This window comes from Malus domestica, chromosome 06, assembly GCF_042453785.1.
Source record: "Malus domestica chromosome 06, GDT2T_hap1".
In the NCBI taxonomy this organism is placed as follows: domain Eukaryota; kingdom Viridiplantae; phylum Streptophyta; class Magnoliopsida; order Rosales; family Rosaceae; genus Malus; species Malus domestica.
In genome coordinates this window covers 32,433,998-32,453,229 of record NC_091666.1, presented here as the reverse complement: position 1 = coordinate 32,453,229, position 19,232 = coordinate 32,433,998, and the positions used below count along the sequence as shown (strand labels likewise).

The window sequence follows — 19,232 nt, the reverse complement described above, 5'->3', positions numbered from 1 at the left end:
GCATCCATAAAAAAAAAATGTGAATCACACAGGATTATAAAAGAAGTGCATTTATACAACTAGACAAACACTATCAGGCATTTTTCTGGAATGCAACAAAAACCACCTGTACTGATCTGAAAATCACATACAAAACCTAAACCAGAGAGATTAAAGTTAGATCTGCCTAGATAACATTTTCATTCTTCATCCTTCTAGATCGTTAACTTATGACGCCTTCATCTTCGATATGTCTTCAAGCAAAAACCTCGATTCAGCAGCAAAATCAACTGGAGCAACTGCCCTGGCAGTTATCCTCTTCCGCTTCTCGTTATTGTACTCATTCAGAGTAACACTGACCCTAAAAAGATGAGGAACCCAAGTTGCTTCTTTCAGTTTTTGTTGGAATTCATTCCCGTCTCCGTCCTGAAACAAAATGTAGAAGTTTCAAAGATTAGAAACCAGCTGCTGATATTTCATGGTTGAGTTAATCATTTGTAATAAGCACCCTGAATTGAATTGTAAAGATGTACCTGTGATTTCAATTTGTCCAGTTCATCTGCAGAGCACCCGAGGACCCTCTCAGCTTCGTCATTGAAAAGAGAAAGATACGTTTCCCCACTTACATCAGTAACTCTCACAACCAATATGTACCTGGAAAGAGAACAAAATGGATAAGAGAAGTTGGGAATCTGTATAAAAACGCCAATAGCATCCTTATCATGAAATATTGAACTGTATTTTACCGTAAACTGCATTCTTCATCGTTTTTCTGGCACCCTTCACACCAATAACCAGACCCAATAGCTTCAGTCACTTTCTTGTTACAAGTTTTGCAAGCACGGTACCACATTGTCTGATCAGGCCTGATCGAACTTATGAACGCTTTAACACTGAAAAACACAGGCTGCATAGGACAAAAACAAAAATATTCAGTACAACCAAAATTCATAAAAGTTTCAAGATTTTCAATTCTATTGAAATAAAGATTCTTATGTAATTAAGAGCCATGGATAAAGTGGTTATACCTTATCCTCACCCAAGGACGGGTCTTCAGATATATGAGACAGGGTGACTCTGTCAGAGTACATGGACCTTCCTCCATTCTTGGCTGAAGGGCTCATACCAGAGCCAATAGAGGCCAAAGAAGATTCTTTACCTTCAGAATCATACCTGACAATTAGGGCAATTTAATCATTTTTCGGGTACCAGAAAACATAATCATAGATAACTCATGTAGATAAAAAAAAGAGAAGGTAAAATCCTGATGAAAAATAACTTACCAAGACCTCAACTTCTGTGCTTCAGGTAACTCTGGATTAACCAATATTGTGCTCCTGCTCAATGTTGACAACGATACACCTGCAACAATATACAAGAGTACATTACTATCAGGAACTTTGAGTGTTCATGTTGGTTCAGAAATGCATAATCCTTTGAACTGTTATATAAACTTTTAGGCAACCTTGGAAGTCTCCAACTTTGAGGGACTTGATAGCAACTACGGGAGATTGATCAGCAATGTCAAGCAATTCCTGGCCTACACCAGTTGCGAGCTCACCCCATAAAGAAACCACAACTGTCTTCTTCCTGCAGTTCATATACAAATTGATTCAATACACAGTGTTAACATATGGCAATTGTAGTCAGTTGCTAAACAAGAAGTACCGTAAGCTTACGTTTCATCAGCAATGGTGATATCACGCTTTGGAATACTCTCATTGTTGCTCTTCCTTCTAATGCTCATTGTAGGAGACACATTTTGAACAACCCCAATAACATCTAAGATATAAAGCAGATACAAGTAATTGAGAAAGCAGAAGACACATATCAAAACAGATTCGAGGAGTGGTTGCTTACCCACAAGCTCCTTTCCATTAACAAAAGGACCCAACATATCAATGGGCACAAAATTGAATTTTACTTCAGGAACAAAAGCTGCTTCATTGCTAGCTTCTTCCACCTCAGAATTCTCATTCAAAGTCATTTCATAATCATTTTGCACCGTCTTAAACTGCTTGTTAGCAACCCTCAGAGATCCCTTTGAAATGTAATAAACCTTCCCTAACTCAAACTTCTCAAAGAACTTCTTTGCAGCTTCATTGAACATTGTTGCTTGAATTTGGGTGCCCTAAACCAACATAAACAAATTTACACAACATAAGAATCACTACACCACATACATTAAGCCATTGTTATCGGGAAACTAAGAATGCCAACAAAATCAAATGAGCTTGTGGCTTACATCTTGATCTGTTAACTCCACATTGAAGACGCAACCTTCACCTCTAGCATTCTTGTATGTACGCATGGTACCCTTGTTTGTAACTCGAACCTTTATGGTCCAATTTCCTTGGTAAGGGTTCAAGGAAACAAGCGGGTGAACCCTTCGTGTCATAGCCATTCTCGCAGATGGGGCCATACTGAAATCAATACATACAAAACCAAACTATCAACAAACACAATCATAAATTCAAATACAGAGTCACAACTGATTGGCAGCAAAACAAAAACACTTACTTCCCAGCCTGCTCATGCACAATTTGGGCAGCAGATTTTGAAACCATTTCTTGCTTGGGCTTCAATATAACCCCAACATCTTCCTTTTTGACCTTCCCAGCCTGCTCATGCACAATTTGGGCAGCAGATTCTGAAACCATTTCTTGCTTGGGATTCAATATGATCCCAACATCTTCCCTTTTGACCTCATTTTTCACCTCCGCCTCAAGCGCAGGCGAAACCACCTCACATTTTGTTACAAGCAGATAGCTGAAAACAACAAAACAAAAAAACCAAAACAAAACTTCAACATTCCATTCCCAACATTTCAAAAGAGGGGGAGAGAGAGTCTGAATCGCTTACTTTTCGGACAAGTTCGAATTGAAATTAACAGAGTAACCCAAAACGCGAATGAGACCCAGATTCTGAATCTCCCCAGAGGTGACCTGGGGAGCCAGCCGCGAGGAGAGCATCCCCTTTAGCTTCGCAGTTCCATCAGTAGCAGTAAACCTAGAGCACCACATTCCAAAACGCAAGAACCTCGATCAAACCCAAAAACTTCACAATCCAAACTCATCACAAATCAGTTCAGAAAACCCAGAACTTAAATCTCCAAAAATTGAAGAGAGCAACCGGATCCAGATCTAAAAAGGGATTTCTGAAAGCCCTAAACTAAAACCCAGAAACAAATGAAACCGAAAAAGCAAAAATACAAAGAGAAAGATAAAAAGCTCACATGAAAGACTTGCCCCTGGGGGTGAGATCGCAGACCTGAACCACGATCTCCGGCAGCTCAACGGACTCATCCGGCGACTTGTTCGCCAAGATGATCGAAATCGCATCTGGGGTTGGCCCTAACTTCGCCATTCTCTCTCTCTCTCTCTAGCTTTCTCTCTCTAAAAATGTATGGAGGCGGAGAGATGGTGATATGAGAGCGTCTGCGTGTTGGAGTCGGGGGTTTTTGTATTACTTTATTCCGGCGGGAGACTTTTTGAAATGTTTACGTGTTTTGGCGCCAATTTCGGGTTTCGACGGTTTTTGGTTTGGATTTTTGTCGCCTTGGCGCCCCCGCCGGTTCGATTTCGTTTCGTTCTTTTACCATTTTACCCTCCCGTTGTTTTGCGCCTAACGGGTTTGGGTTACTGAAATATTGTGGGCCTTTCCAAACAACTGGATCCAAAATATAATTAGAGCTTTATTGAATTTTTTTTAAGAGTAATGGGACGGATCGGAGGCATCTTTTTTTTTATATAATTTTTCACGAAAGTTTTTTTGGGGTTAATGTATTTTAAGGATCCGAATTATTTATCTTTTAGGTCTTCTTTTAAAAATTATGTTTACCAAAAATCATCTAAATCTGAAATCATATGATTGTTAGACTAAGGGTTCATGATTTATTTGTAAAAGCGTATTCGTCCATTTTCTTCACTACCGATTAATGTTTTTAATGGATTTGGATATGTCTAATGTTTTGCAAGGATGATCTATGAATAATGTTCTAAAAAATAGACGACTATAATCATTGAAATACATTACGGAGTGAACCGTAGAAAAACTTGTGCCAAAAGTTGTATTAAAAAAAGTTGTGTAACAGATCCGCTCCAAAATTGTAGGAAGGATAAAGCTCCATCTGCGGAGTTTTATTGGAATTGATTAACTTAAACCTCTGATTTAGTTACAGAAATCTATAGACCTCAAACTTTCATATTTGTTTCACTTTTGTCCATTTCGTTAGTTTTAAGAGATAAATAAGTGATTTTGCCTTGCATGATGAAAAAATTTACAACATTAAAGTTGTACCATGTATGTTATTGAAATTTTGTTTGACATGACTCATCTTTTTGTTTTTGGTCAATTACAACATGAATATTGTTAGGAATACTATTTGGCTCCGCATAGTTAACGAGCCTTTGCAGACATGCTGACACTAAACTCATGTACATTAACCACCATGGATGTCTCAATGGTAAAATTTCAGGCGCGTATTTCACACGACACATTTTGAGTTTGATTTTTCATGTTGTGTGAATCACACGATGGTGACTAAGAGAAAGGCTGAAATGCCCTTGAACCTTCTCAGCTCCCAAAAATGTAGACTGCTGTAACGAAGCCACTATAAGATGATATTTTGTCAAACAAAAAAACGTAGGTTTATTTACTATTTTTGCCAAACCAAATGTATGTAATCGTCCATGTGAATTTACAAGAAAACAACACAATAAATTGGAACATGATGAAGTATTGCATTAACATGGATTAAATATTTACTTTCCCTATTGGAAATACCTAAATAATCAGTTTAATTAATCTCTATTAATGCTAAAAAACATGTTAACCTCACATACAACTCCAAGGAGAGAAAATAATATGTGAATACGTATAACCATATATAATGTACAACAACAAGAGATAAACTCCTAATCTATATTTTGTTTTCTCTTTTTTTTTTTCAATTCTTTTTGTTGCAAGTGTTAATAACTTTTCCCTCTAAGCAATAGGGCGGATGTACATTGGAACCAAAGTGGTCTCAGGACCACTCTGAGACCACTTGGATGCCAGGAAATAATCATGTGAAAGTTTTTAGGACACTCCGAATGTATGGTATGAGTCCTTTTTGTGCTCACCAAGCGTTTGATGTAATACATGCTAAGCATATCTTGATAGCAATCAAGTTACATCGACAACACTCAACAGTTACTCTCGACAGCACTCGTCAATTGCTTTGACAAATGTCGATATATGTTGGTGTATGTGACACGGCTAGGCAACAAGCCCACCAAATATTCCATGAAATGCCTCCATGAGTGAACTGAAGTTTGTTTACGCTCGAGCTATGTTTCTATCTTAAAAACTTATGCCCTTACCATTCAGACCCCAATATTCAAATTCCGAATTCCCCACTCTCGCTAAGTACAGCATGATGGGCAACAAGAGAAGCAAGACAGCCCCCATCTGCACTTGGGTTCAATTGGGGTTGGTTTCGAGGCCTGAGAAGATGCTTCCGGTGTTTCTTCCCGTGTCTGCGGCTGCGATTGTCGCTGAGACGTTGGCTTTGACCCCGGTTGGTGCTTGTGTTTCGCTCCTTCTCCCCGTAGCGAAACATTTATGTCTCCGTCCCCTGCCAATCTTCATGGAACAGAAAAATGTTCAGATGTTTGCTCAACATGCAAACGAGCAAAAATACATAGTTGCAATGCAAGTAGGTATTTGTTCGTATGAGATTGTTCGAACGGCAGTATTTCAAGCTAATCCCGTCGTTGTTCGAAACACATTGTTAGTCCTTGTAGTTTGCACAAAGTTCCATTTCTACCAGTATTTCAGATTACTTCGAATTTGATCCCTATAGTTTGCAATTTGTTCCAACGCGAGGACACTCGTCAACTTTTGTTGATTCCTTGTACCAATCCGTCACATACGCGTTACACGGGAAGGTAAATTTGACGGACTTTGGACAAGAAATCAACATGACGAATGTCCTGAAGTCGGAACAGTTTGCAACTACAAGACCTGATTCGACGTAAAATGCAGTGGCAAGTGTAACTTTGTGAACACTACATAGACCAAAAACATGTTTTAACCTTAAATTTTGCTAACATTTACCAGCAACTTACATTGGGAATGCAAAAGATTTTGTACTTCCATCCGAAACATGAGAGAGGCAAGCTGAATGATACTTGCCGCCCTCGCCCGCGGTGGGTGCCTTCTCCTTCTCATGACTTTCTGCATTTTCCCTTATAACTTCTCTCATGGTTTCCACAGCTTTCGCTTCGGTTGCCCTCAGGCTCGGCTCCTCCTTCACATTGCCTTTGTTATTGGAAGCATTCTCTGCTGATTGCGCCGTTTGCTTAGCCGGAGGCTGGTTGCTTGTGAAGTCAATGCTGCATGGACCACTAGGCAAGTAACTTACCTCACCAGGTAAACCCAATTCACCGGATTTACACAACCAGTTAAACTCGTCCCTGGTAAAACTCATATTTCCCATCTGAATGCTGAACAATGACTCGTTGGAAGCGGGGCTCCATTCCATTGGGGATGTTGATTTGTTCCTAGCAAACACGTAATCCGGAATCCTATACGGTGAGGATGTAGGGTCGCCTGGCCTCTCCATCACCTGCGTTGGCGGAGATTGTGTTGCTGAACCGCTTGCATCAACTGCTGGTTGAGAATGCGACCCTTCTAGTCCATCACTAGGTTGCACGTCCTGTGCGGGCTCTGTGCCCGCATAGGCGGCAAAATCCTCGTCAGTGGCTGCATTTGCACCCAATTCAAAGGCTTCGGAACAATCAGATACCTGAGAGTAACTTAAATTTTCTCCTACGGTAGAAGTGTTAGCTTCGCCTAGAGCGGTAATTGGATCCGTCCTCAACTCATTCAACTGATTGGACGGGTCTAATCCGCCTGACCCGCTGCTTCCTTTGCCTGCAATATCAATTCCACAGTGAGTTGTAGCTGCAGGGCTTTTCTTCGTATCGCTGTCTCTTGTTCCATCTCCATGTTCCACACCTTGTAATGTTGTCTGATTGAATCCGGGATCCAAAGTTTCTACGACATTGTTGTCCTGATCAGGTTGTTGCAAGGTCGTTGTGGTTTTGGGGGCTGCTTCCGTGGTGGACTCTTCGTGGGGAGTGTCCAAAAATGTTGGTAACGAGGTGGAGGGGGAAGAGGAGGGAGGGCTTAACCTATTTCCCTCATCTGCCGATCCCATAACTAAAAATTGTCTTGGTTCTGCCTCCTGCAGTCCAAAACCATCAGATTTCTGGGAATCGAAAAACGAAACAGAAATATAAGGACAACAACGTGCGAGAAAAGTAGGCTCGTCCAGCAACCATTTCGTTTTTAGTTTTCATTTTTTTGTTAGAGACATTAAACCTCGAATCCATAGATTCGATATGAACCATAAATCACAATGTGTTCCACGATCGTTGCCCCTAAGATTTGAACACATCGTACCTGTGTTCTAAATTGAAAATTCGAGTTGCATGCTCAACATGATCAACGAAAAGATCTCAGCAATTGTCGTTCATGAAATTTGAATTCGAGATTAAAAAAAAGACACGTTAGAAAACTTTAACCTTACATGCAAAACCAAATGCCAATAAACGTGCCCTCAGAGAGACTGCCAACCTTCCAGCCTTCGAAAAATCGACGATGATTCCTTACCGGCCTGAAAATCAGCAGGCTCAGTTTCGCGTCGATGCCAACCTACGAGCAATGGGGGCCGGGGGGGGGGGTGGGGTGTAAGACCGAAAATTCAAGAAAACAACAAAATCGAAAACCCGAAAAATGAAACTGACGGGGATGAGCGAGAGAAACCAGAGGAGGAGGATTAGAAGGCCGTTGCTTAGACTTAGGGGTTTCTTTCTCTCTCTACTTTCTCTCTCTATTTTCCATCTAATGACAAACTTAATTTGCCAAGCGCGTCCTCATTTGACTAATTTCTTGCAATCCAAGGCTGTATTTGCCCTTTTTGTCCTGGCCGGAGTTAGAGCAAGTAGACACAACAATCTTCAAATATGTCTCCTTAACGACGTCGTTTAGAGAAATATTTTGGGCGTGATGGTCACCCTAAAGTTGATTTGGTTACGGCCTAGTCCATGTTGAATCCAGATCCTCGCCGGATTCTCTTTGTGAGGATTCCGGATATTCGTGAATCATATCCGTTTACGATGTACGATAAACGGATACGATTGACGATATCCTCATCAAAAGGATTCGGAGAGGATCCTGTTGGGTCCTTGCTAGTATTTCCGATTATATTTTTATGTTTTTAGTCCAAAAATTCAATAAACAATGCTTGTGTGGGAAGATAAATAACAAGACCGCTTCCCATAGCGTAAACTATTTTCCGGCAAGAAAAAGGTTTTGGCAAAATCCAACAATCGGGCGTTTTGCGAAAAGAATTCAAGAAAATTACTCACGGTTTTTAGTCGGTTTTTCAAATTGTACCAAAACAATCATAAAACCTAGTTTTCATGGAACCCTCGCCGCGCCACGAACTACTTTGCATCAATGTTGGACATTCCGATGATGTTCTGAAACTCCGTTCGGGCTATATTCTTGTCCCGGAAAGAGTAATGTGCTCGGTCATTTTAATACGAGGCCGAATTCGTTTTAATTATTTTGTTTATTATGTGCTAGGTACAATGAACATCGATTTCAATATGAAGGAGGAATCTAACCGAAACAAACAATCAAACATTTAACATTATTGGTACAAACACATGTAGGCCTTCCGGCATCCTCCGAGGCTCCGACCCATACGGCGTCCTCCCTCCTCCCAAACTTGCAGGTGTTGGACTCCAAGGGACCTTCAAAATCACAATCTTACCCTATTTGAAATGAACTTTAGGAAACAATGTAGATTCCGGACGTGCAACCAGTTCACAGAAAAGAACTATACCGGTTGCAACGAGAAATCATCGGTGTCACATAGTATGCTCCGATGCTTCATATACATTCTGCAGCTGCCTGTCAATCTTCTGCAATAAAACTTCCACTTCTAGAACATAATGAGGTTCAAGGAACATTGTACAACGAAAACTTCGAGTAAGAGCCGTGTCAATACATAAATCAGTACGCCGAGTATTATTGACACCGGAAGAGCTGGCAGAGCTTTCTGATACAAAGCTAACAGTATCAGAGTAACTCCAAGGCCACCTATGATGGCAAGATAACACGCATACACGGTCATAAAATCATACATTGCTGCCCTCCCGACTAAAACACTGTAGAAGATGAAGTCTCCCAATCCCAGCTTGATTGAACCGGAGGACCCCAATCCGATGCCCTCAAGCAACAAGCTTTCACTCGCCACAACATCTTCCTGCCTGCGAGGTGGAACATTTGCTACACGCTCAAGTAATGGGGCAGATAGCTCTTGACCCCTATCTGGAATCCGCCCCTCTTCGGCTCTAACCAAACTCGAATCATTATTAACATTGCCAAACTCACCAAGATTCGAACTTGAATTCAAACCAGAAGCGTGATCGACATTGACATTAGAAGTTGACCCGGGATTCTCATTCCCATTACTCGAATTCTCATTTCTCCTATCTCTCCAAACCCTCCTCTCACCCACATTACCCTGAGAATCATGAGCAGTCACGGGCCTGGCCTCGTAAACCAGAGCCGGAATCTCCTCATCCCTAGAGATTGCGAGCTCCACCAACAACCTCAACGGCCCGACGGGCAACAAAACCGCGGCAAGATCATACAATGCCATGGCAACCAACAGCACCCAAGTTGTCCACTCGGGCAACAACGTAAACCAATAAGCAACCAGCATTCCAATCACAACCAAATAGCCCTGCGTCACGAAAATCGCCATTTTCGACATGAACACCGCCAAAACCCCAACAACAGCAAAATTGAACAACACCAAAACAAACGTAATCGAATCGACTGGAACATTAAAGTCCTGAATCAAAAACAGGGCGACTTCTCCGCCCATGAATCCCAGAACAACAAAAGACGAAAAACCCATGTAGATTTTGAGGAACCTGGTGCATCGGAGGTAAAAAAGGAGCACCAAAACGAACGTGACGACCGTGACGACGGCGACAAAAACGAGGGCGTTTAAGAGGGCACCCACGAATTTGTCCCAGGAGGAGTCCGAAGCGGTCTCGTCGTAGGCAATGGTGGCGATTGAGTTCACCGTCTCCGACGAGGATGAAGCGTCATCGTTTAGGACTGTGACCAGAAGGACCACCAGCAGCATACAGACGGAGACCGGAGTGATGATTCTGATCAGTTCTTCGCCCAGGGATTTGAGAATTGTTGGGGGTCTTGGGTTTTGGGCCATTGGGTGTCCGATAATCGGATCAATTTCGGATCTTGGGGCGGAATTTGGGATTTTTGATTTGAGATTTGGTCGCGGCTCTTGAGAATTCGACTGAGAAATGCTTCTCAGGTGTTTTGGTGGAAGAGCTGCTTGGACTGGTCGATGGCGTTGGGAAACAATCTTAGCCGCTCATCTTTTTGACTTTTTACTGGTTTAACCAAACGATGACATTAGTTTTTTTTTACTATTTTCCTACAATTTACATAATTTATTTCACTTTGAATTAAATCTTCCAAGACGTAACAAGTGAACCATAATAATTTAATCAAACTTGTCATCACATGTGTCAAATTTAAAACTTCTCATTTACAATTGAAGCTAAATATGACTATATCATAATGCAAATTGACAGACTAATGTCAATAATTTTCAAATAGTTAACGTAAAAAGATGAGAATCAATTTGATCTAACCGATTATAAGTGACTCGACCAAAAATATTGTGCCACCTCATTGCACCCATGTTTCGAAGAATATGTGGGTAAGCGATCGCATCAAAACCATGGATTTGAGTTGAGGGGAGCGCTTATCGGTGCATACCTTGGTAATAGAAGCAAATATTTGAATGAGAATTTTGAATATGAAAGAAGGAGAAATAATCATGCAAAAGACAATTGTAATTATTTAGTTAATCATACAAGACAAATAAAATCGAGTTAAAATTCCTAAAACAAAAAAGTGACGATAATTTTAAAAAGTTAAAATCTAAAATAGTTTAAAATAGGATTGTATCATATGCTTAATTGCATTTAAACTCCGGTTAATTGAAACTCAATTCGTGTCGCACTTTAATGTTAATGTAAAAATCCGTCAAAATTATTTACGTGCCAAAAAAAAAATGAATGGGCTTTAGTTGTTTTGGGCTTCGTCCACATATATTTTGAGGCCCTTTAAAGATAGCTTGCCTGGCCGTCTCAGAAACCATAAAACAACCCAAATACAAACGTCCACGGAGGCAGTACCGCTCGGTAGAGGAAAGCCATTGAATTTGATCAGGGTTAAAATTATTATAACTTTTAAAGTGAACTTCTGTTTGACTGTTGTATTAAATTTTAATAGCCCGGATTTCCGAACTTGATGAATTAGAAGGAAAGGATCTGCCCTCAGTAGATATCCACAAACCCTCAACGTCACGACTCAAATCCAACGGCTGTAAATTCGTCCCCAAAATCGACGGATCAGATCTCCCAGAGCTCTCCATATAATCCGACTCCTCCCTTTTCCTCATAAACCCTATTCGAAATCAGAAACCTTAGGGTTTTGTAGTCTGTCCCCTGAGAGCAGAGTGACAGAGTGAGAACCGGCCAAGGTAAATCTCCGTCGAACCCTCGCACCGATCTGACGTCTGTTGTTGTTATGCTTCCGGTGCATTCGATATTCCGTGTGATTTGGTTTTTGTTTCCATTTCTCGTTGCTTTTCGATTCGGGTTTTTGTTTATTTTTTGGAAGGGATTTAGGGTTTATGATATTTGCATGTGGGGGTTTTGTATATGATTCGTATGGGGTTGTATCTCTCTGTGTGTGTGATTGTAGTTTCTAGTGTTTTGAAGGCGAAGTTTTGATTTGTGGGGTTTATGGATGCCGCGGAACGGAAGAACCTGTGTGTGTTTGCGGTGGGAAATTTTTGGGGTGTACTCTTTCGATTTATCGAATATTGGGTTGAAATAAAGTTTTCTGCTTGAGATTCTTCGAAATGGGTTTTTATAATCAACTTCATTTGAATCATTTCCCTGCACTTTCTTAAGAACCAAGAAGAATTTTTTATTTTTTTTTGTGATTTTGTAACCCTTTTGAAGTGCGGAACTGCTTGATTGCGTCACGTTCTTATTGGGTTGTTTTGTTTCAGTAGTAGGTGAAGAAATTATTTTCGATGATCGTTGTGTAGGTCTCTAATTAATCTTATGTATTAGTTAAGTAATACTTAAACACAATTTAGATTAAGGTTTCTTATGCATAGTACATAATCACGACTTTGTGTTATCATGATTGTAACATGTTTAGTGTTCTGCCACTTTGCGGTACTTGTGCTAAAGAACAGGATGATTGTTGATGATAGATATTTGTTTATTGAAGCTTGTGTGCTTGTGCTTTCTTTTAGGTGATTACGATGGCTTTCTTAAGTAAAATTGGGAGCATACTTAGGCAGACTGCAAACAAGCAGATCAGGTCTGAAGTAACTCCTCTCAAACTGTCCATCCATCAAGCTATAAGATGCATGTCATCCATGGCAAGCTCAAAGCTGTTCATCGGAGGTGATTTCAGGACTTCAATATTTCCAAATATGATATTCCTCCTCTCATGTTGCTTGTTTTTGTGTTAAGATACCTCCCATTTTGTAATGCAGGTATTTCGTACCAGACAGATGACCAGAGTCTGAGAGAGGCTTTTCAAAAATATGGTGAAGTTGTTGAGGGTATGTAATTAACTTGCTTGTGTTACTTTTGGGACTTCTAGACAAAATTAGACTTGTGCGACTTTATAAGCTAAGGCGATTATGAAAATGCATTATATTATACAGACTTGCAGTGGCCTTTCTTTTGACGGGATTGTCAAATGGGTCAGATGACTGTCAAATGCTTATGAGACTTGGTGAAGTGTGGATGTGGGCCTCACTTATTTTATGATCCCTTTGTTTTTCTTTCTTGTGAACCTCTGTTGTCGCGTCATGTTTCTCCATCTTTCCATTTGCATTGTCTGATGATAACTCACATTTTAGTTTCCCTACAAATTTGTTTGTAAAATATGAAGAAAAAAAATGATTGATGCTGATTGACCTGATAAATTTGCAGCAAGAATCATCATGGACCGCGAAAGTGGTAGATCAAGGGGATTTGGATTCATTACCTTCACTTCTAGCGAGGAGGCATCTAGTGCTATCCAGGCCTTGGATGGGCAGGTAGTTATTTGTTATTATATTCTTTCTTATTTTTGTTAAATGGTATTGGATAATAGTGGTCTATTGAATTCGTTTGTTTACTATATACATTGAGGAGTATTTTTGAGTACTGAATTAGTGTTTGGGATTTAAAATTTCAATACTAGCAGGTGAAACTAAACATTCAATTTTGCAGAATTAAAATAATACAGAACCTGTTTTGTCACATGAAATTGCTTTAGTATAGTCGTCTTATGTATTCTCACTGTTACTTCATATACCTTGGCAACTGTTAAATTTTGTCTGAAAATTCTGTAGGAGCTTCATGGCCGCCGAGTAAGGGTGAATTATGCTACTGACAGGCCTCGCCCCAGCTATAATAACTACGGTGATGGTCAAAGTAGTTATGGTGGTGGAAATAATTATGGTAACTACGGAACCGGCGGAGGTGACAGCTATGGAAGAGGAAACCCTGGATATGGTCAAGGAAGCTACAACAGTCCTGGTAATTATCCAAGTGCAAACGCTTATGATGCTCCCGGTGGAGGTTTTGGCAATAGCAACACTTTTGGTGCTGGTACTGCTGATAACTTCGGTGTTGGTGGCGACAACAGCTTTGGCACTGCTAGTGCTCCATTTGGAGAGAACAAAACTGGCTTTGGCCTGGATGATCCACTGGAAGGAAACGATAGGGACGATGATGATGCTGGTGACTTCGCCAAGAGGGCCTGATAATAATTATTAGATTTCAGGGGCTGTTTGCTTCTCCGGCAGTGCTACAAGTAGATTTTTTTTGTTTATGTTACAGCCTTCTCATGTTCCCTTCCCCGTCTCTCTGAACCATTTTATTACATTTTATGCCGTATTTGCCTGTCACAAAACTTCATGCACCTTTCTGTGTGCTTTGTTAATGAAGGACCTTGAATTGTGGAAATAACTGTTGACTCATTCTCTCCCTCTTGAAATGTATCCCTTCTTGTTGAAGGACCTTGTCAAATCTAAAGTGAAATTTGCAAGCTCTTGTTTATTTCTGTCCGGGGTGTCAACGGTTAGAAAAATAGCGTGGCGAATTCTTGCACTCAAGTTTAAAACTCCCTTTGCAGCTTTCTGCGTCTGGCGACTGCAACCACCTCTCCGTGTATTACAGTAGTTTAGAATAGAGCATTGGCTCGTCCGAAAACCCGTAATAAAGGAAGAAACTCCCCATGCACTTGTTTATGACTTCACTCTTAAAAGTGGGAAAAAGGAACAGAAACAAGGAAGGCGAGGCAGAAATGGGAAGCAGAAACGGGGAGGAGAGTACACAAAACTGAAAATATTGGAGAACAGTTTCTGATGATTAAATAACGAAAAGCCTCGATAAGCTTCGGAAATCGGTAAACACCATCGACGTTACAAACGAATGGCGTATTAGCTTTAGCTACAGAATGAATACCTAACCACTTTCTATATTTTCATATTTTCTATGAATCTATACACTGCAAAACTTCATTCCTGTTTTCGACTTAACTCTCGTTCTCATCAATTGACCGGAACCACCTTTGTGCATGCAGGACTACCGGAGAACCTTTCTTGGCCTTCTCCACAATCTGCCTTATCAACTGTTTCTCCATCTCAGCATCGGAATCATCACTGTTCTCCCCACTGACAGATGATTTACTGAAATCAAAATGATTCACAGAACCATCTAACTCGTCACTTTGAATTTGACCGGGGCTTTGACGCTTGACTGTTTCAAAAACTTGACAAGGTGAATCTTCACCTAAGGTTTCCTCTTTACTGAAAGCAAAATTCCCCACAGAGCCATTCACCTGTTCACTTTGAGTTTGACTGTGGTTCTGAGCACTGAATGTTTCAAAAATCGGACAAGGTGAATCCTCCTCATCTGATTCACCAATCTTCATCAACTCTTCGTAAGCCTCATTGTACGCATCTAAAGCTTCTCCCGATAAGTTCATGACTAGAGGCTCTGCCGTGGTTTTGCAAGTTTCTGCAGAATTTGTAATCTCATGGATTCCGGAATGTATGTGATTGTCTGAGAAGTCTCTCCAAGAATCCTTGTGCTTCAACTCTGCGAGTTTGACCTTCCTTTGGCTGTTTTGTAGAGACACCTCAAGTTCCTGGACACGTTCTTCTAGTCTTGATTGGATAACTTCATGCAGACGCAAGCTAAGCTCTCTGGGAGAAACTGCATAGTTTGCACAGTGATAATCCGTAGAGATGCTGCTTGCCTCTTCATTTGACATGGATTGGGCAACAGATAGCCCACCAACCAAGTCAGCTCTCAGCTCGCCTTGAGCAAAATCTGCCATTAAGTCTGGGTCAAGCTGCACAAATTATCATCTCCGTTAGCACTTAAAGAATCTGATGAGATCACTACATAAGCCAAAAAACGCATTTGAATTATAGAAAGCCAGTAATAAACGGGTCCTATGCAATTAGCATTCGTGTTCTAGAAAGACATGACACTAGAACTGAAACTTCGGTGCAGAAAATCATTTACATAATAGGAAAAGGGCCAAATATTTACTAAAGTGAGATACTTAAACCCAATCAACAAAGAATTCAAAGCTAAACTAAAATGTAAAGATGTGCTGCTTAAACATAAGAATACAAAGATAAACATAGCTGACCTCAGCAACATCAATCGATCTTCTCTCCGGAATAGAAGTGTTCATGTTTAACCCCAACCTCTCAAGTTCAGCTTCAAGCTCTGCCTCTATTTTACTCATCGACTCAGAACTCTCTTCTGCTTTCCAGTTATATGAATTTTTACCATCATATTTGTCCATATTCTGTTCAGTAGAAAAAGAATTTGGTGCCTTGTCAAAAACGGAGCTGTCACAAGTATCTTGTGCACCATAATTCTCATTAGCTATTTCCTTCACTGTTACTGAATCTTTCATTTGGAGTTCCTCCGCTAGATCCTGAACCAAGTTCTCGGTCTGCTTCAACAAATCTTTCAACTTGTCAACTTCTCTTTTATTTGCTATCAAAGAAGATATTATGCCAATAGAAATCCCAAGACAAAGAAGAACTGCTCCATCCAGTGAACCTGATGAAGGGAAAAGCATGAGGACATGAACTGAGATAAGTCAGAAATACTGTACACAAATAAGTAGCAAACATGGATATTGGGTGAACAGAATTTTCAGCTTTTACGATTGGAGTCATATATGCATATGGGACCTTGACTTAATAGAGCATTAGCATATAAACAAATGACTTTTCCCTTGATTAGCAATCTAACAACACCAGAGAATATGCATTTTCCCCTCTTTCAATAAATACCATATTTCCTAAGAAATTGAATATGCCAAGGAAAGAACATGACACAAAAAAAATTTAAGCAAGGAGACAGACTTAAAAAGCCTCCAAAGTCTAAAACGACGATAGGTTACCCTTATGAAGTGGAATCTAGTTGAGAAAAATCTGGAAAGTATTGAGAATTACCCCAAAATAAAATTACCCCTACAATATGAGAAGAGGACTACCTTCAGAATGCAAGTGTTTTCCATTGACCAATTTACTGGCACTGCTCAATTTTCCATGCCGCCCCTTTCCTGTCTTACTTTTCATCTTCTTGGGCAGATCCAAATAACCAAGTTTTGGTTGTGGAGGAACCCCACATGCATTTTCATTAGTTTCCAAATAGGCTTCCTTATGCAGCTTATTTTCCTCGATCCCAATCTGAGACCTGAAATGATCTCCACTTGCTTTGCTGATAATTCGGTTTCCATCAGTCACAAACAATGGTCTCATACTTGGACTAGATGGCGATGGAAGGGTAAGCACATGTTCCTCTTCAGCACGCTCTTTATATAACTGAGCCATAAGGCAACTCTCTAAGGAATTTACTGGCTTAATCACATGCCCATACGAACGCTTAGTTCTAACAGAACTTTTGTTTTTTAGAGGAACATGATGAGAACCCCCTTCCCCACTCGAAGATTTAGGCAATGTGGCACCAGTACTGTCATCAATATCATGACTTATCCAAGTCCCATCCCCATTCTCATTTTCATTTCTAGAGTATACCGGTGACATGTGTGATAAAGAAAGTACATTGCAATCCTTGTAATTAACCAAGTCTCCCAGCTTTTCACCATCATACCCACTAGTAGAAGCCACTTCTGTCCCACAAGAACTTTCTAACAAGTAAGCATCCGAAGCCTTTTTTCTATCAGTAGAAACATCATCACCCACTTTCTTTCTGCGTCCTAGTCTGTCTAAAGGATGCCTTGAGGATTCAGATTTGTCAAGATTTGCATCCCCAAAAGGCAAATTTAACAAGCCATCTTTATCCCCATTCTTCGATATGTTCTGCCAATACTTAGTCAAATATCCGGCGCCTGCAGCTGCTGCAACAACCCACAAGTCCATATCTTCCCTAAACCAGATTCCACCAAGAAAACTTTCCTCTCTTTCAATTCTCAGTACCAACAACCCAAAACCAAGAATTTGCCAACTTTGCGGGAGGGAAATGTTCCAATTTAAGTATCAAAAACCCTTTATAGTTTTGGCGCAATCGGTTATGAAAATGCATACTTGAACTAACAACCACAGATTTGTGGAAGTAAAATAGCTGCCCAATTCAACAGAACAGAATTCCCAGCATCCAAAATCCGGAAGATAACAAAGATACTACTGCTGAATAAGAACAAAACAGTGAATAGGCTTCAATACGCAAGTCCCAAAAACCTCAATTTCTGCAGCAATAAACCGATTGCAGAGCCAAATTCCTCAAAAATCACAAATATAATCAACCAAGAGCTACAAGAACAACAACATATCAGAAGCAAGAAACCACTTTCGATGAATGCCAAAAATCTAAACCCTACCCAATTACTAGCAACCTACACTGAGAGCTCATCAAAGAACAAACCTCAATATCTCCGAAAACGCAATAATATCCCAGAAATAGCAAGATATTGAAAATCTGAGCTATACCCAATTGAAAGCAAGTTCTCATAGCCGCAGAAAACCCATTTGACAGACCACCATTGGCAAGAAGGCGAAAACAGCTGGGAGCTCTTCCTCTTCTTGGCGATGGAGGAGAGAGAAAGAAGCTTGCTTTAACGAAGCAGTGAGTTCGTGAGGCCAATCTGAGAGAAACCCAGCTTTTGGAAGAGGGATTTTTCTGAATCTTTTGAAGAAGAAATTGGATTCTCCGGAGGAACAATAACCAAACCACCCGTTTGCTCTGTTATCTACGGAGCGATACACCCCACAAACCCAACTTCTTTGCACTTTGATAAACTAGGGAATTTTTTTTTTCTTTCCTTTTTTCTAAAAAGAAATTTAAATCGCTTGATTTGTGTCACTCATTGTTACGGTTTGATGGTATTCTTCTTTACTTAGAAGTAAACGTCGATCGGTTTATAATCTAATTTTCTTAAAATAATATAATATCATCTCTCGCAATTGTTTTTGAGCATCTCCAACAATATTGATTAAATTTTTGTTCCTGTCGTAACTAGCCAAACGCGCACAAACTATATAATTTTATAATTTTAATGTTGGCAAAATTTTAAATCCCTCTCCCCTCCTACTATAGCTAGTTAGCCTTCACAAGTTAAGATAGCTTGTCATTTAGTTAGTGTGTTAGGTCATCTTCAATCGACCATGCTAAAGGGGTGTAAGGCTAAAAATAGTCCATTTTGACAAGATAACTTTCTCCAACCGAGGGCTAGTGGTCCCCATCCGGCAAAAAATGGGAGAACCGACCAAAGGGCTGACCAAAAGCAGCCAGCTCGCCAGCCCTATAGCCCAGCCATCCAACGCCAGAATGTCAAGTTTGACATTTTGCCAAGCCCCCAGCTCAGCACATTTAATTGCCAACGGCTACCTGGTGTCAACATGACACCAGCTAGCAATGGCTAGTTGACGTCACATTGCTGTTAGGTTACTGTTGGAATTTGATTTTTTTTTTTGGACGAATTTAAAAACAAAGTATTCTAATTTTTTTCCTATAAATTCCTAAGTTATTCCTACACCATTCTCACAAACTTTTCATTATTTCATACTATCTTATCTCATT

General features: G+C 40.3%; 5 protein-coding genes across 8 annotated transcripts; 1 reads left to right on the top strand and 4 right to left on the bottom strand.

Moving 5' to 3' along the window:
- Window positions 1-34: 34 nt before the first annotated feature.
- Window positions 35-3,443, bottom strand: LOC103437891 (replication protein A 70 kDa DNA-binding subunit B-like). Its single transcript, XM_008376414.4, has 12 exons — window positions 3,215-3,443; window positions 2,842-2,988; window positions 2,500-2,748; window positions 2,225-2,402; window positions 1,840-2,110; window positions 1,659-1,761; window positions 1,445-1,569; window positions 1,263-1,341; window positions 1,008-1,152; window positions 726-886; window positions 513-633; window positions 35-405 (listed from the first exon to the last, which is right to left on the bottom strand). Exons 1-12 carry the CDS (start codon window positions 3,343-3,345, stop codon window positions 208-210), a joined length of 1,908 nt encoding a protein of 635 aa, XP_008374636.1. The 5' UTR covers window positions 3,346-3,443; the 3' UTR covers window positions 35-207.
- Window positions 3,444-4,834: 1,391 nt separating this feature from the next.
- Window positions 4,835-7,852, bottom strand: LOC103438199 (uncharacterized). Of its 2 annotated transcripts, none has more exons than XM_029104097.2 (3): window positions 7,556-7,852; window positions 6,090-7,234; window positions 4,835-5,604 (listed from the first exon to the last, which is right to left on the bottom strand). In XM_029104097.2, the coding sequence occupies exons 2-3, from the start codon at window positions 7,181-7,183 to the stop codon at window positions 5,385-5,387; spliced, it is 1,314 nt and encodes a 437-aa protein (XP_028959930.1). In that variant the 5' UTR covers window positions 7,184-7,234; window positions 7,556-7,852; the 3' UTR covers window positions 4,835-5,384. The 2 variants fall into 2 exon arrangements, with proteins under 2 accessions (XP_028959930.1, XP_028959929.1); XM_029104096.2 differs by having other exon boundaries at window positions 6,090-7,210; window positions 7,556-7,851.
- A 731-nt stretch (window positions 7,853-8,583) lies between these two features.
- On the bottom strand, window positions 8,584-10,431 carry LOC103437890 (presenilin-like protein At2g29900). Its single transcript, XM_008376413.4, has one exon. The coding sequence runs from the start codon at window positions 10,277-10,279 to the stop codon at window positions 8,978-8,980; it is 1,302 nt and encodes a 433-aa protein (XP_008374635.1). The 5' UTR covers window positions 10,280-10,431; the 3' UTR covers window positions 8,584-8,977.
- Window positions 10,432-11,401: 970 nt separating this feature from the next.
- On the top strand, window positions 11,402-14,129 carry LOC103437889 (glycine-rich RNA-binding protein 4, mitochondrial-like). Its single transcript, XM_008376412.4, has 5 exons — window positions 11,402-11,626; window positions 12,416-12,569; window positions 12,662-12,730; window positions 13,107-13,213; window positions 13,511-14,129. The coding sequence occupies exons 2-5, from the start codon at window positions 12,425-12,427 to the stop codon at window positions 13,922-13,924; spliced, it is 735 nt and encodes a 244-aa protein (XP_008374634.1). The 5' UTR covers window positions 11,402-11,626; window positions 12,416-12,424; the 3' UTR covers window positions 13,925-14,129.
- Window positions 13,509-18,457, bottom strand: LOC103437887 (uncharacterized). 3 transcript variants are annotated; one of them, XM_017332951.3, is made up of 4 exons: window positions 18,078-18,457; window positions 16,687-17,965; window positions 15,826-16,247; window positions 14,511-15,519 (listed from the first exon to the last, which is right to left on the bottom strand). In XM_017332951.3, exons 2-4 carry the CDS (start codon window positions 17,573-17,575, stop codon window positions 14,698-14,700), a joined length of 2,133 nt encoding a protein of 710 aa, XP_017188440.1. In that variant the 5' UTR covers window positions 17,576-17,965; window positions 18,078-18,457; the 3' UTR covers window positions 14,511-14,697. The 3 variants fall into 3 exon arrangements, with proteins under 3 accessions (XP_070680283.1, XP_017188440.1, XP_028959931.1); XM_029104098.2 differs by having other exon boundaries at window positions 18,143-18,434; XM_070824182.1 differs by having other exon boundaries at window positions 13,509-15,519; window positions 16,687-18,453.
- Between the last annotated feature and the right edge of the window lie 775 nt (window positions 18,458-19,232).